General features: G+C 35.6%; 1 protein-coding gene across 10 annotated transcripts in view; it reads right to left on the bottom strand.

Moving 5' to 3' along the window:
* LOC106133960 (protein NDRG3) overlaps positions 1 to 14,754 on the bottom strand; it is a 77,710-nt gene that overhangs the window by 7,637 nt on the left and 55,319 nt on the right. For all 10 annotated transcript variants that reach the window (XR_009657529.1, XR_009657530.1, XM_013333874.2 and 7 more), the window contains 4 exons: positions 14,272 to 14,413; positions 6,789 to 6,935; positions 1,966 to 2,211; positions 717 to 801 (listed from right to left, as the gene is read on the bottom strand). Coding sequence is in view for 8 of the 10 variants with exons in the window: in XM_013333874.2 (XP_013189328.1) it covers positions 717 to 801; positions 1,966 to 2,211; positions 6,789 to 6,935; positions 14,272 to 14,413 (620 nt within the window). In the remaining 2 variants the exon portion in view is untranslated. The remainder of the gene's footprint in view (positions 1 to 716; positions 802 to 1,965; positions 2,212 to 6,788; positions 6,936 to 14,271; positions 14,414 to 14,754) is intronic.

Raw genomic sequence — 14,754 nt, 5'->3', positions numbered from 1 at the left:
TGTAATATGTAATTCTTTGTGAATATTACGCAATTTGCACGAGTCACTTTCACATATAATTGGAGTTGAGTTAACATTATAATTAGCGCAGTTATGCCCTAAATTGATCCTTATGCAGGAATGTACGTACTTCTTTATAAAAAATTTAATAACTAATACTCATAAGTTGTCCTAATTACCCATGTCTAACTAATGACAGACATAGAACCATACAATTCACAAATAATACATGAACATTTTGATGAATCTTATTAATAAAATGTTTCAGTTTAATTCCGTACCGTACCCATATCATGAATGTCTAACGTTACGAGTATGAAATCATTAGTAACTTACGATTTCAGATACAAAATATATTTCAATCAACTCATTTATATGTTAGTCTTATGTAAAATGAATCTAGAAAAAAGTAAAATGCAAATATATATGCTTGGTCTAAGAAACAGTTTTAAACTGAAATACGAGCGCCATATTTATTATTGTTATCGTTATAAATATTATCATTTATTAGTAATTTCTTTTTAGAATTTTTCTTTTTCAGTCCTAAGAATAACTCCTCCATCTTTGTTATTATCTAATGACATAAAAATTAAACCTATAATTCTTTTTTAAATATAATTTTTAAGTGTTATTTTGGCTGTATGGTTTCCAAGGTGTTTATAAAAGTGGTTCCTCGTATGAGTCGTGTGGCAATAGTGGCGGGCTGGTCTACTTACCGTAACCCTCCCCCTGCAGGAACAGACGGAAAGCTTCCGATATCTTCCCCGGCTGTTCCTCAAGCACCATGCCACAGTCGGAGATCTGAAATTTATACGCCAACTTGTGTTATTTATACTACTTATATACCTAACGAAAATTGATATAATTATGTATGTAATAAGTAATATATGTAAACCTGAAGTATAGGTAACTTCGCAACTGATGGTTACGACACGGTAACGAGAAATTTATTTGACAGCTTTACAATTGCGCCTAAAACTGAGTTGGTATTAAGACGATGACACAACATTCCTATTGTTTCGAGTACATTACATAATAATAGCATACCTTAATTCGATGTGGAAAAGTAAGATATGTGTATATATGTGAAAATAAGCTACTCTTAAAACGATTCTATTCTTAGATTCAAGAGGATTATCACAGAAAAATAATAATGGCCCTTCGTTTGGAATAACATAAAAATCGACGGAATATAACGGAAAAACAGAAATGACGGATTATTTTAAGATAAAACTGTTTAAAAAAAATTTAAACATAACTACAGCAAAAATCTTAGGGCACAAAGTTTATTTAGAACCAAGCTGTTAACTGCAGCTTCGCTACATATTATTATCCTTTTGCGTTCGTAATATAAGTTTGCAAATACAGTTTGAATTATGTAAATTAATTAAATGCTCTGCAAATGAAATGTACAAAGCAAAAGCAATTAGTTTATCGGCGTAGCGTTTAAATCCAAGGCTTCCGCATGGTTACTATGTAAGTTTGAAATTCTGCAAACCACGAAGAAAATTAAGAGCAACAGTAGATTAAAAAATAAATTAACGAATACTACGACCAATATTTTGATATTTATTTTAATTTTTACTAATTGGAAGATCAACAAACGTTTAAAAAATTGCGCTATATATTGACAGATAGCAATTAAAATTTTTCGTTATCGATTAAATCAAAATGTGATAAGCTGCGTCTGTGGATGTCGCATAATTCTGGATTAATTATGAATTGTATAATAAAAGCAATTATGCGATACTCATACCTATATGAATGCATAGAGAGCATAAAATTATAATAATGCTTACATTCATCCATGTAGCCTGGGCCATCATGTTGTTCAGACAATCACTTGCCCGGGTGATTCTCAGTTCAGTGCGGCGCACGTAGGAGTCGATGAACATGTTTATTGGGTCCACGTTATCACCCTGTGATTCTCATCTATTGGCTCAGAGAGACTATAAAATAGATTACCTTCATCCACGTAGCCTTGGTCGGGTTAAGGCGGCCGTTGAAGGTCACCGTATCATCCACGTGCGGGGACAAGGCTCCCGTGATGTTCAGCACCGGGACCTTGATGGAGTCGCTCTCCCTGGTGATCCCCAGGTCGCTGCGGCGCACGTAGGAGTCGATGAACATGGACAGATTGGTCGGGTTCACGTTGCGAGTGAAGTACGTGCGGTACATCTGCGCCAAGTCGTGGTTGCGCTCGTCGGGATACTGAAACAATGGGCACTTTTATTTTTTGATCTATGATACTTCACATGATACCTATTTAAAGACTACAGTTGGTATGCGCGTACAGCTAACGATATTTCAACAACGTGAAGGAGGAGGCTTTACATCAGCTAAAACCATAGTGCAATGTTCTTTAAAAAACAAGGCCATATATCTTAGAAATATCAAGGTAGTGGTGGTACTTCTCGGGATGCTGAAATGAATCTGATACTGAAGAAAATGTCAAAAATCTGGGTGACAGAAGACGCTGATTTGAGTGAGAGTTGATATTAACCGTAGTCCGGGGAAGTTCTACTAACCAGCCGTTTCAATTTATTTATTTTTTTACTTAATAGGTATTCATAAATATTAATTACACCTCATGCCCGAATTTAGAATCCTGTCTGAAAATTCATCTGTCTCTGTCCCCAAATGCCACTAAAATCGGTTCAGACGATTAAGATTTCTTACAAATTTTTTAATGTATTCCAAAGCAGTTGTTTAAGCGATTAGTCACATTTAGTGGGCATAAAAATATGCAACAATTTCACAACTATCAATCCAAGCACAACATGGACCTGTATGGAAAAACATTTTAGCGTACAATATTCGCAAAGCCAAAACTCGCAATAACTGCATTTTAACGCCAGTCGCAATCTCTTAAAGACAAACATTTTAAAAACTCGCATAAAGGCACATTACTATGGTGGCGACATTAATTACACCGGCCACTGGTTTCCACGCGGGCGGTCATTCGCTTGACATGTCCGTACATATACTCGAACTCTCTGCCAACAAGAGCGCACAAAGTGAACTGGATTCAGTGCACTAGAAAATAGAGTGCTTTCCGTTTGTACGTAACGTGCCAATATGCGGGGCAGTAAAAGGAATTAACATGCATTTCGGCTGCAGTTTTCGTGACAGCACCGCGAGGATTCATCTGACAGCTTTGATAGACGCATCAAAATTGTCCAATATTTTCCCTCACTATTTATAAAAAAGCAGTATGATTTTGGTCTTAAAACGAAAGTATAACAGCTCCAAATAAATCTCTAATTATCTATACTTGTTCCCAGTTACACTCTTCGCCGGCATGCCTTGCGGCCCTACAAAACTTTTTCTTTATATTGTATTATGTATCGGTTTTCAAGAGCACCACCGTCATCTGCTTAAACCATACCTTGCATACCTTTAGGCTTCAGGATTATGGCTGTAGGCGCATCACGGACTAGGACCTCACCTCTCCAAAGAGGTAAGGTCCTGGTCATGCTGGTACTAACGTTAGAAAGTAGGAGAGATCGAGTTCAATTAATCACACAAAAATTTACAAAAAAAAAAAATATGTTGAAAGGCAAATCTTTGGACGTTTTATTTTCACTATCTTGTCCTTGATATCATCAGTCCATTGGTTCGCATATCATTTCTGGCATTCATATCCATAGAAACCAAAATAGATGATATTAACTTACCCTATTCACGAGAACCTATTGTTTACAGTGTAAAACGTCTATTAAACGTTGCGAAGACCACATTATACATTTCGCAGTAATTAGTGGTACGTTATTAACCGTTGATTGTTCACTAAAGGCGCTCAGTTAGTTTGCAAAGCACACCAACTTCCAATTAAACTATCAAACATGTCTGCTATAAACAACAAAGGAGAGGTAGGTAGACGAACGGCGAACGGTCAAAAGGTAAAAGCGAACAAATAAATTCCTCTCTATTGCACGGATATTACTTTCATAACTATGGGGACTATATGTTACATAACCTTTATCGTCGTCTTAAGATGACGCATTAAAGTTTTTAACAACAATCACTAAAGTGAGAAAAATGTAATTCATTGTGAGGATTCATCATACCTTTGACTTTATGTTGTTCATAGCATTACACGATTGGTCAACTTTTATAACACAAAACAATTCATGAAAAATACCACAATAAAAATTAAGAATCCCAATATAGCACACATTAAGGTTCTAAAATTTCTACATATTTGAACTAACAGTATAATAATGTCCATTTATTGTTTGAAATACTTTTATAAATTTTGAATAAGACGAAAAAAACTGCATTAATGCATACGTTTCTAGTTCAGCGCGATGTCACCTTGAGGCGAGGGAAAATATCGTGAAGAAACCTTCAGACAACTGTTGGTTGTCCGAGAGCGGTGGTTAGACGACGAATATTAAAGAGTATACATACGATATTGGTCGCGAACAGAAATGGAGGCGTTTACCCAGCAGTATTAGCTCAAAAATATTTTAAATGATGAATAGTCTATTCAAAACGTCTCACATTTGTACAACACATATTTTGAGTTACATTTCGTAGCTGACTGCTTATAACAGAGAGCCTGCAATCGCTTGCAGATTGATTGCACTATAAAGCAATACACGTAACACGATTCCGACAATGAAATCTAATATACTATTCAATGCATCACACGTGACACATATTTCAGATAGAAATGTTTAGGACTAAATGAACGGGAGCTCAAAGGGGAAACTTATCATGGTATACTAGTATATTATATAGTTCAAGTCTTTGTATTATATTCAGAATGGAATAAAATAAGGAATGCGTGCGTGATCTCATTTCTGAGCAACAATGCTACTATCGAATACCGATGTTTTGGAAATGTTTTGGAAACCCTAATGGATTTTTATCTATATATTTATAGTCATTATCATTTGAGATGCTCTTATAATCGTTTCGTGTTGGAATATTGGGCGTAAACCGGTAAAGTTCCTCCCAAGCAATTAATTTCATATTTGGCAAACATACGGCAAGTTTAATTGAAAACGGTGAATGAGATAAAGTTTGGATAACAATGCAGTATTTTAGTAAGGAAATGGATCCATAAAGGGAAGAAGAGTAGGTATTCACGGAGGCGAGAGATGCTCAATTACTCCCGTAAATACTCGACATCTCTGTACTTGATGTGCAGTTTGACTCGTAAAAGATTTTTAATTCGTGCATGCCGGGGTCACTTATATTTGCCGGTTTTCCTTTGACTCGATCGGTCCATTAGATTCAGAGCAAATTGACAGTAACAGACCGACGGAAATACATAATAACTTCAATGACGATCAACATGTAGCATTAGTTAAAACGTCAGACCGCTCTTCTGTTCAATATGGTGAAAATTTGCTTGATTTTACAGATTTACAAAAATATAAAACACTTCCATTACTGACAGACAACGCAAAGCCCAAACCTCTTGGACTTGCAGTTTGGCATATAGATTCCTTACTGTCCCCAAGCTATCGGGATAAATGCCACAAAGATCATGATAAAGTGTTCCCTATATAATTTATAGTTACGGAACACCAAAAACGCAACTATGTACACGTGTGAAGTACGGAACGGTATTGCAGCGTAGCGAGCGATGATGCGAGTTTGATACGCGTTAGCCCGATTCCGCACGGCCTCCCCAGGGAATGCAATTTGGGCGACACGTTGCTATACCGGCCAGAAATTACCTCGCTCGTGTGCTGTGTACCTACTACGTCAATTTGGAGCAATTGCTATTAAACCCAATTGCAATTAAGTAGCTTTTGGCCGGTAACCGCGGATCGCCCACGGCACTTTAGAATTGGATAGCTCCAAATCTTTTCTATGGATGTCGTAAAAGGCATCTAAGGGAAAGGGTAATAAACTTGGGATTCTTCTTGTTGGCTGTGGGCTAGCAACCTGTTATTATTTCAATCTCATTTCGAATATTTCAAATGCTTGCAAATCTGGGATTCGTCTATTGGGCGATTGGTTATTAATCATATTTGAATTTCAATTCAATCATTCAGCTAAACATCTTGTGACTATTAGCTACTTACCCCGAAAGGGAGAAAAACGTAATGTTGAGCAATCACTTTAAGTGATTTCCCGAGATGTTAATAGATATATAAGTAGTTGAGAAGCGGATTTTCAATTTAATATTTTTTATGTTTATCTCCGACTACTCATAAACTGGCTGGTACCAATATACAAAATATGTGTTGTTAAGATTGATTCTCTTTTATACCTATTACATGTATATTATACCCACTATAAAGAAAATAAGCTCCAACTTTGCTCTGGGATTGAAGTTACAAATAAAAATACAGTAACGTTCGTGATCGATCTTTTCCACTGCACAAAATACTAAATCTTGTTCACATGTTAGAAATGCAGATAACTTTGTTCTGTTAAGATATCACTCGATATGGACGAGGCTTAACTTTTCAATTCGTTGTTCGCATCGATAAGATCGTGAGTTATCCTCCTTTGAACTTAAGAGGACAACTCCCTAACAAATATATCCGTAATTTTACGTAAAGAATAGTCTTAGACTGTGATATTGAGTAAAGCAGGAATTTCTTGCGTTAAAGGAGTAAAGGTACATTTCGCAAATTATTTTCGAGGGCTTTATCTTTTACTAATTCGCTCTCCTTTTATATTCAAAATATTCAGTCGTGAATTTGCAACGATCAACGGACATATGTTTTTCCATCTTCTGGTAAACCAACTCGATCGAGCCGGCCTAAGACATTAATAAATTTCCTTTTTACTCTCTTGAAATTAATACAAGTAGAACATACCCGTCCGAAGTGGTGCCACATGAGGTAGTCGAGCACTCCCTGAGTCATGCCGCGCGAGCGCAGCGAGCGGCTGTTCAGCTTCTGGTAAGCCCATTCGATCCAGCCGGCCTGATTCGAAGTGCAGTTGATCAGGGCCAGCGCGTCCACCTGCGAACAAATACACTTTTGCGTTAAACTGTCCGAAAACGCACAGATTATTTGCTAATACAGTATTACATGCACATACGATATGAGATTACTATAGGTGTAATGTTCTGTTGGGAGCACAAACGGAAGATTTGCTGAAAATCACTCGGGAATGGGATTCTTTGTGGTTTATATTCTAATTTTTTATATTATACTATATTTATATATTTTTTTCGCTTTTGGCCATTATACAATTAAAAATCTGTCAATTCTAAACAAAAAACCAAAGTGATTTTTCATAAGTTAGCAAGTTAATAATAAACAAGTACAACGTTTTACCAAATTAACCTATATCAATGTCTCATTACTTACGCACTGTTGGATGTTAAATCAAATTATGTATTCATCAATAAACGTTAACTTAGAAATAATTGACAATCACAAGGTCTAATCAAAATCATTCGCCTCCATGTACTTGGGTCTGTTGTAGCTATACCCTCTATCAATCCCATCCATAAATGATAGAACGTATTCCTCGTGCGTGACTGACGACACCCACGCGATTATATTCAGTTTACATATTTAATGTGATATCTTATGGCGACTATGTTACATTAAGCCACGTTTCTATTCTACCGGGTCTTAACCCATACTTAATTAAAAAAAAATTCCACATGATGATATGATCACCACAAGAAACGTTTTAAATATCTGTCAGATAATGTAATGTAACAGGAAAAAATCGACGTGAACTATTTTGTACCAGAATAGGTTACCATAGAGAGCGCATAAATTAACCCCGGAGCTCATACCGAGTGTATTCGAATTGAGAACATAGTTGAATTATAGAGAAAATTACATTGTCATCCAGCGGACTACTGTTTGTGACAGTGTCAAGACTGACTTGTCACGGAGTGGGTCTCGTGTCATAGAGAACGGAGCGGGCGATGTGCGAGTCATGCCACTGCATTATGGAGAATAAAGGATAGTGTACACATTTTAGAACACAGTTTAATAAAAGATAGTTTATTTCAAAAGAAATTACATTGTCATTAGACGGTGTCGAGACTGAATTATCATGGTGCAGGTCACATGTCATTGAGAACGAAGCGTCATGCCACAGCATTATAGACTAAATGTAGGTGTTAACAATTTAGAACTTGCTGACAACAGCAGGTGGACTCTGAAGCTTGGATTATTAATGTTTTTAGCGTTTATTACAGTATTGAAATTGATTTGTCACAGAAAACAAAGCAGCGTCAAATCGCTGTATTAAACTAAGACCAAGAAAAGAGTTTTATTTTCCTTGAATGAAAGGCTTAGATGCCATTTTTTACATACCTATTGAAATTCGTATATTTTTTTAGATTAAATCCAGTTATATGTAATATTGATAGACTCAAAAATGTTGACGTGTTACACAAATATAACAAATAATGTAAAGGAATAAGGTGAAATTTGTCTAAATTTATATTCGTGCCGAAGTCCAGGGATTGGTATTATGAGTAACTGTCTTTATGAACTCACTCTACATAATGACTATGTCATTACAGCGCTGCGCCAGTTTTACCCAGTTATTTGTTCACACAGGATACAAATTATTAAAATTTAGAGCATCGGTGGTAAAACTGTTAAGGTGCCCGAACATTATGGCGAGATGTAAAGGTTTAAACCTCAAACTACTATGATTGCTAAGCGATACTCTTACGGCGAGGAAGAATATTGGACAAAATATGAACATCCCCACATAACTGGCTGTGTAACCATGATTTAATATGGGTTAGGTTCCCCTGGAAACGGGACCGAAACTTTGACTTACCAAAGCAGTATCGTACCGCATCTCGGCGGTCTAAACATACCACCATTATATAATTACACTTTTTTCTACAGTTTTCCGAAAATTTAAGATTAAAATTTAAGATAAATGTTAAGATTAACATAATAATACCTGTATATATTTTATTAAATTAGACAAATTAACAAGTGACATGACATCTAGATAGAAACAAAGCAGGTACACAAAAAATATTAATGTTCATTTTAATATGAAAGAGAAAGAAGTAGTATTTTAGAATCGAAAATAAAAGGGCATCTTTCATAACAATCTGAAAAGATTTCCACGGCGCGCATCAACTTTAAACTTCGCACGACAGTTCTCAAAAGAATTTCCACATAATTCCTGGTTCTCTTTATAGTCAAAGGATATAAAACGGAACTCTTAGCTACCGTCATTTTTAGTTTATACAAAGCGAATCAATTTGTATGTTGGAAATGCCATATGTTTTGTGTAGTTCAGTTTCAAATGTTTATCATTACATATGTTATACCTAAATATTTTAATAAATTACACGAACCTCTCGTGATAAAGAAAATATTGGCGTAATTAAAACAAAACACAAGTAAAAATACAGAATATGTTATTTTTTCGGAATCAGATGTTATTTCATTGTGTGTGAATATATTTCAGACTAACAATATTATTCATCCCCTTGGTGTTGTACAAAAATTAAACATAGAAACTCAATATAAAAAGAAACCATTACCCGACCGTGTTTGCAATGAGGAGGTGTTTGATTATATTTATGTTAAGTGGGCAACCCTAAGTGCACTTCACGAGTCAACACTCCGCCGTTACAAGACAAAGTGGGCCTAATAGTGACGGTAACACGGGTGCTAATGGCGTAGGTTTCAATGCTAGAAACGTCAATTCATTAAAATGTCAGGCCCTCTGAGCGGTGATATTGGCGCTTAGGAGTGTTAAGTGCGGGCTTACGTCTGCTGAAAACTAGACAACCCGCCGTCTCCAGTCAGCTTTATATTTAAAGAGTCTAGCTGTAAAATAAATGGAAGATGAATATTTCCGTGATAAATTTATATGAAAAGTGACGGGCGTGAGCTCGGTGTACGTTCACGAATATGCTCTCTCTCTTATACTTTTATGTTACTTATAAGTTACTTACATGTTGTGTTACCCGGTTGCCGTGTGGTACCCGGCACCAGTACAAACAAAGAATACTACTCCATCCCTTTTCCATGGATGTCGTAAAAGGCGACTAAGGGATAGGCTTACAAATTCGAGATTTTCTTTTTTTAGGCGATGGGCAAACTGTCACTATTTGAATCTCAATTCTATCATTAAGCCAAATAGCTGAGCGTGGCCTATCAGTCTTTTCAGGGCTGTTGGCTCTGTCTACCCCACAAGGGATATATACGTGACCATATGTATGTTGTAAAATAATTCGCAAAGTTTCAAAATGCGCGACACCAGACCGCGTTCGAAAAATCAACCTCGAATAAATTTTCATGTTAAAATAAAGATACCAAATTGAATGAAATTTTCTGAAAATGAATATTCAATTAATTATATTAAAAGCACCTGCAGCGAAACAAACAAAGATTAACAAAAAGCCGGGCTTACCAATTAAATATCAATATGATGAAACTCTAGTGGATCCATCATACAGTCCATTAAGCCATTAAAAAATAACAATGTTTTAATTCCCGGGGTTCAACTCACATATTGTGTTAAAAACAGTGTTTTCCGTATGGCTCCCGGCATTTAAGGACCACTCCATTTCTCTCGTATGGATGTTGTAAAAGGCGATTGAGGTAAATAAACGTAAAAGGCAAATAAACTTGAGGTTCTTCTTTTAGGCGATGGATTTAGAATTCGAATCTCAATTCCATTATTATACCATATAGCGGAACGTGGCATTTCAGTTTTTTAAAGGCGGTTCTATCTACCCTGCCCCCTACCCCTATAAAGACGTGACTATACAAATGTATGTTTGTTAAAAACAAACACATTCTAGATATGTATACATCTCTTTATCGGACGGATAGTTAAAGAATTAATGATTCCGCTTGACACACACACATATAAGTACTTCTATTGCCTATTCATATTTATAGTCAAGATTTTTGATATATCCATACTAATATTGATAAATGAGAGAGTGTGATGTGTTTATCTTTAAGCAAGTAGGTAGATACCTATATTTTGACATAGTTGAAGGACAAAAGAGTTGCATAGACTACGTATTTTCACTCACTCAGTGATTGTTTATATAGAATATAAACACCTTTAAGACTGTAATAAGGACTTGCCCCAGGCTCGTCCCAAGGTTGGACGCAACAGGAGCAAACATCAGGAGAAGAGAATATACCGGGATATTTGCGAACTGGCTCGATCACGAATTAACTGGCGATGTAGCAGAGTATGCTTTGGCTGATGTAATATGACAAAATCAATATCAGTAGTGCGGTTAATCGCATTAATTCAAGTAGCCGGACCGAACCGGATGGTGACCGGCCATCAGGGTTTCCCTTTAAGCTCCTTTAAGCTGACTAAGCAGAGCCTTGACGTGGTCTACTAGCTATTGTTTATGGCTGTACTCCCGTGGGGAGTTAGATATTTTTCCTTTGAAGCTACCTTCTATCTCCTAACGTTACTTATTCGGTTACATGACGAGGGGAGCACCGTTGACCGTAAGCCTGAATTGGGTGAGCCAAGTTCTTACATCAACGACTCTTATCTGATGACCGCTAGTTTTAAACTTGTGGATTGTGATCTCCAAGGTGATTACAGGAAACAAGAAATATGGAATCAAATCTTGTTGATTTTGATCACCCAAGTGACTTGCCATTGGGTGATTTCAGCACACAAAGTGGATAAAACCGGAAAAGCAAACATATGGTTACTACAAACCTGAATAGAAATAATTTATTTCAAATTAGCTTTTACTTGCAGCGAATTTAGCGCCATTTATAAAAGAATACAGGTTTTTCAAAAATCCCACGGAATCTATAGTTTTTAACGGGATTTATTCGCAAAATTTCAAGCCGATTGGTTCAGAAATAACCTTAAATTCGCATTTATTATATTAGTTGGAATTTCATGTTTCGATTCGATACCGAAGCTCTTAAGAGGATGACTATGGATGAATTATGAGGATGTCGTTTTAAATTATTTTGTTTGTATCTAACTTTTGTTATGGCGAATTTCTGCGAAGTCTGTCAATGGTGTATTGATGGATGAGTTATTCAGTTACCTTTTCTTTTTACATAATACTAGGGAATGTCCTTTTGGGGAATGGAAAACAGGTCGAAAATTGTATAATGGTCATCAAAATATATTTATTTTAGATAAAATACTGTTTTTCAATTTAACTTGTTGTATTTTATTTGTATTATTAAATAATCAACTAGTATCATCACTCTCTATAATTAATCCGTTTCTGTAAACTGACATGGATTCTAGTAATATACATTTTGATTGAAGTATAATATATTGTATACAATTTTTAAATTGTATCAATAACAATATATTCTAAGTCCACATTTTTAAAGTAATATATAAACAACAATCTTGAGACATTTAAACGCGAATTATACACTTTTAAACAAAATAAAGTGTGTGATGTCATATATAGGATAGGCTTTTAAACTTCGGATTCTTCTTTTAGGCGATAGGCTAGCAACCTGTCACTATTTGAATCTCCATTCTGTCTTAAAGCCAAATAGCTGAACGTGGCCTATCAGTCCTTTCAAGACTGTTGGCTCTGTCTACCCCGCAAGGGATATAGACGTGATTATATGTATGTCATAATGATTTACTTCTGCTAATAACCATACTACATTTTACAAATCTATTTTCCCTATATAGACATTTCAAGATTGTTTAATTTTATTTCAGTAAGTACCTTCAGAAATGGAATAATTTAGATTTGATGTGCTGTATTACGTAAAAATAATAAAAAATAAATTAATTCGTGTTGCTGATTTATTTCTGTAGGTAGGTATGCTGATAACAGGTTGCTCTTTTTTAAATTTCGTTTCGCTAGATTATTTTATTTTTAATTCATATTACTAACAAGATTTGACCTGTTCACTTCCAAACACATGTAATCATTAACCCCTTTTAAGGTTAACCAAGACGAATGTTTTCTTTTGAAAGTCTAATGAGGTTTTCCACTTTATGCATGAGGGCGTTTAATTAAATGTGTATTCTAATTAATCGTGTAAAGTGACTGGTATTTTTTATTCAGTTAAATGTGGCCTAAGTCTTGTGAGACTCGGGACTATATTGGCTCTGTGTAACCCATTTATAATTAAGTATATATACTATAAGTTTTAATCCAATAGACCTAAATTGACACGAGGCATACATATAATAATAAAAAAGAATCGATGGCTTTCTAAATCCATGTGAAATAGTAACTGACCGATGACTGTACTTAAAAGGTACTGGCAAAATATCTTTATAAGGAAAATATAAGCAAAAAATGTGACTTTTAAAAATTCTGTCTTTATGTTTATGCTTGCATCACGGGAAAACTATTGCTCCGATTTGAATGCAGTTTTCTCAGATATTTTAGGTCCAAGTTTAAAATTGGTGACTTACAAAAAATTCTCCTCCCTCCCCACTGAGGAGGCAATACAGGGGGTCAGATTTTTTTGTACTGTGATTGTCAGTTACTTTTACGGCGAACAAAGTTGCGGGCAACAGCTAGTTGTAAAATGAAAAAGTTTCATATCCGACCCTAAGTCGCGTCGGAAGCAATATGGACTGTTTGCCGTCACCGGCAAATATCATATAAATTGTCCCCTTAACGCGCGTGTCCTAATTAATTTCCTGCTTTTAGGGGCCAACTTTATGATCAGAAAGATATAAAAGAAATATCCTGTGTCCTAATAGGCCTAGAACTAAAATTGAGCAATTATTAATGAAATTAGCGCTGATTTCTCGATTCGTACATGCTCTCCACTTCTTTAAACTAAAGTCTTTCTTCATACTTATTTGCCTATTCTTCCCCCTGTGCTAAGTCTTCTCGGCGAACAGAATGATCGCCATTGATCTCAATCGAGAGCAATAATCCTCCAAGATCTCCTTGGGTTTCTTCAGATTGTCCGGCCATATAGTTCTCAGCGGCCCCTTTTAAGCTGCATAATTCTTTCGTTTCAGCCACATCGATTTTTTTGTGCATACTTAAAAATATAAAATTTTCAGTTAATTGTGGTAATAATAATTTTGTGGTCATAATAACCGTTTTTTTTAGAAAATTCGTAATTTTCCAAACAATTTTGGGTAAACCTGTCAACATCACCATCAATATCAGATGACAGCTTTATTCTTATGGACCCACTGAATGCTGAATCAGCCTCTCTAACGATTATTACCGAAAGTACGATCATTTATTTGAAAAGAACGCATAGATACATTTCATTTATGCATTATTATTTCGTCCACGACATTTACACTTAATAAGTAGGGTACATATAGGGTGACATACCCCTCCTGGGTATGTCATCATATGGTTGTTTGACACTATTTATAATTTTGTGTTTTAAACCTTACCTTCTGTGGATGGGCAAGCGCGAATCTAGCCAGGATGTTGGCACCGGCTCCAACGCCAAACCCGATGAAGGTCTTGATCCCGAAGTGGCCAAGAACGTAGTTCAGCTGATTGGCCAACTCGTCCATCGTCGGATATATGTAACTGGAACAAAAATACTATTGACTACAAAGAAGTAAATCTCACAAATATTATTGTGGAATCCGAGGCGCAACGGCGAGATAGTCTGTCTAGACTATCTCGCCATTTCGCGTATCATATGCTCGAATAAATATATTAAAAATGTAGTGTTTAAATTTATATAATAATACATAAATATACTTCGACTATGCAGTCAAATGATGATTTGGACTGTAATCTATAAGAGCTTTAATATTGTAAGATTCCCATTTTATTACGTAATGTTTGTTATCATTGTTATCAGGATGTTTGAAGGAGCTGGTTTAGTTTGTTTAGAAAGAAATATGACTATGATGATAGAAAAT

Source organism: Amyelois transitella, chromosome Z, assembly GCF_032362555.1.
Source record: "Amyelois transitella isolate CPQ chromosome Z, ilAmyTran1.1, whole genome shotgun sequence".
NCBI lineage: Eukaryota > Metazoa > Arthropoda > Insecta > Lepidoptera > Pyralidae > Amyelois > Amyelois transitella.
The sequence above is the reverse complement of the archived record's forward strand: the minus strand, read 5'-3'. Positions and strand labels throughout refer to the sequence as shown.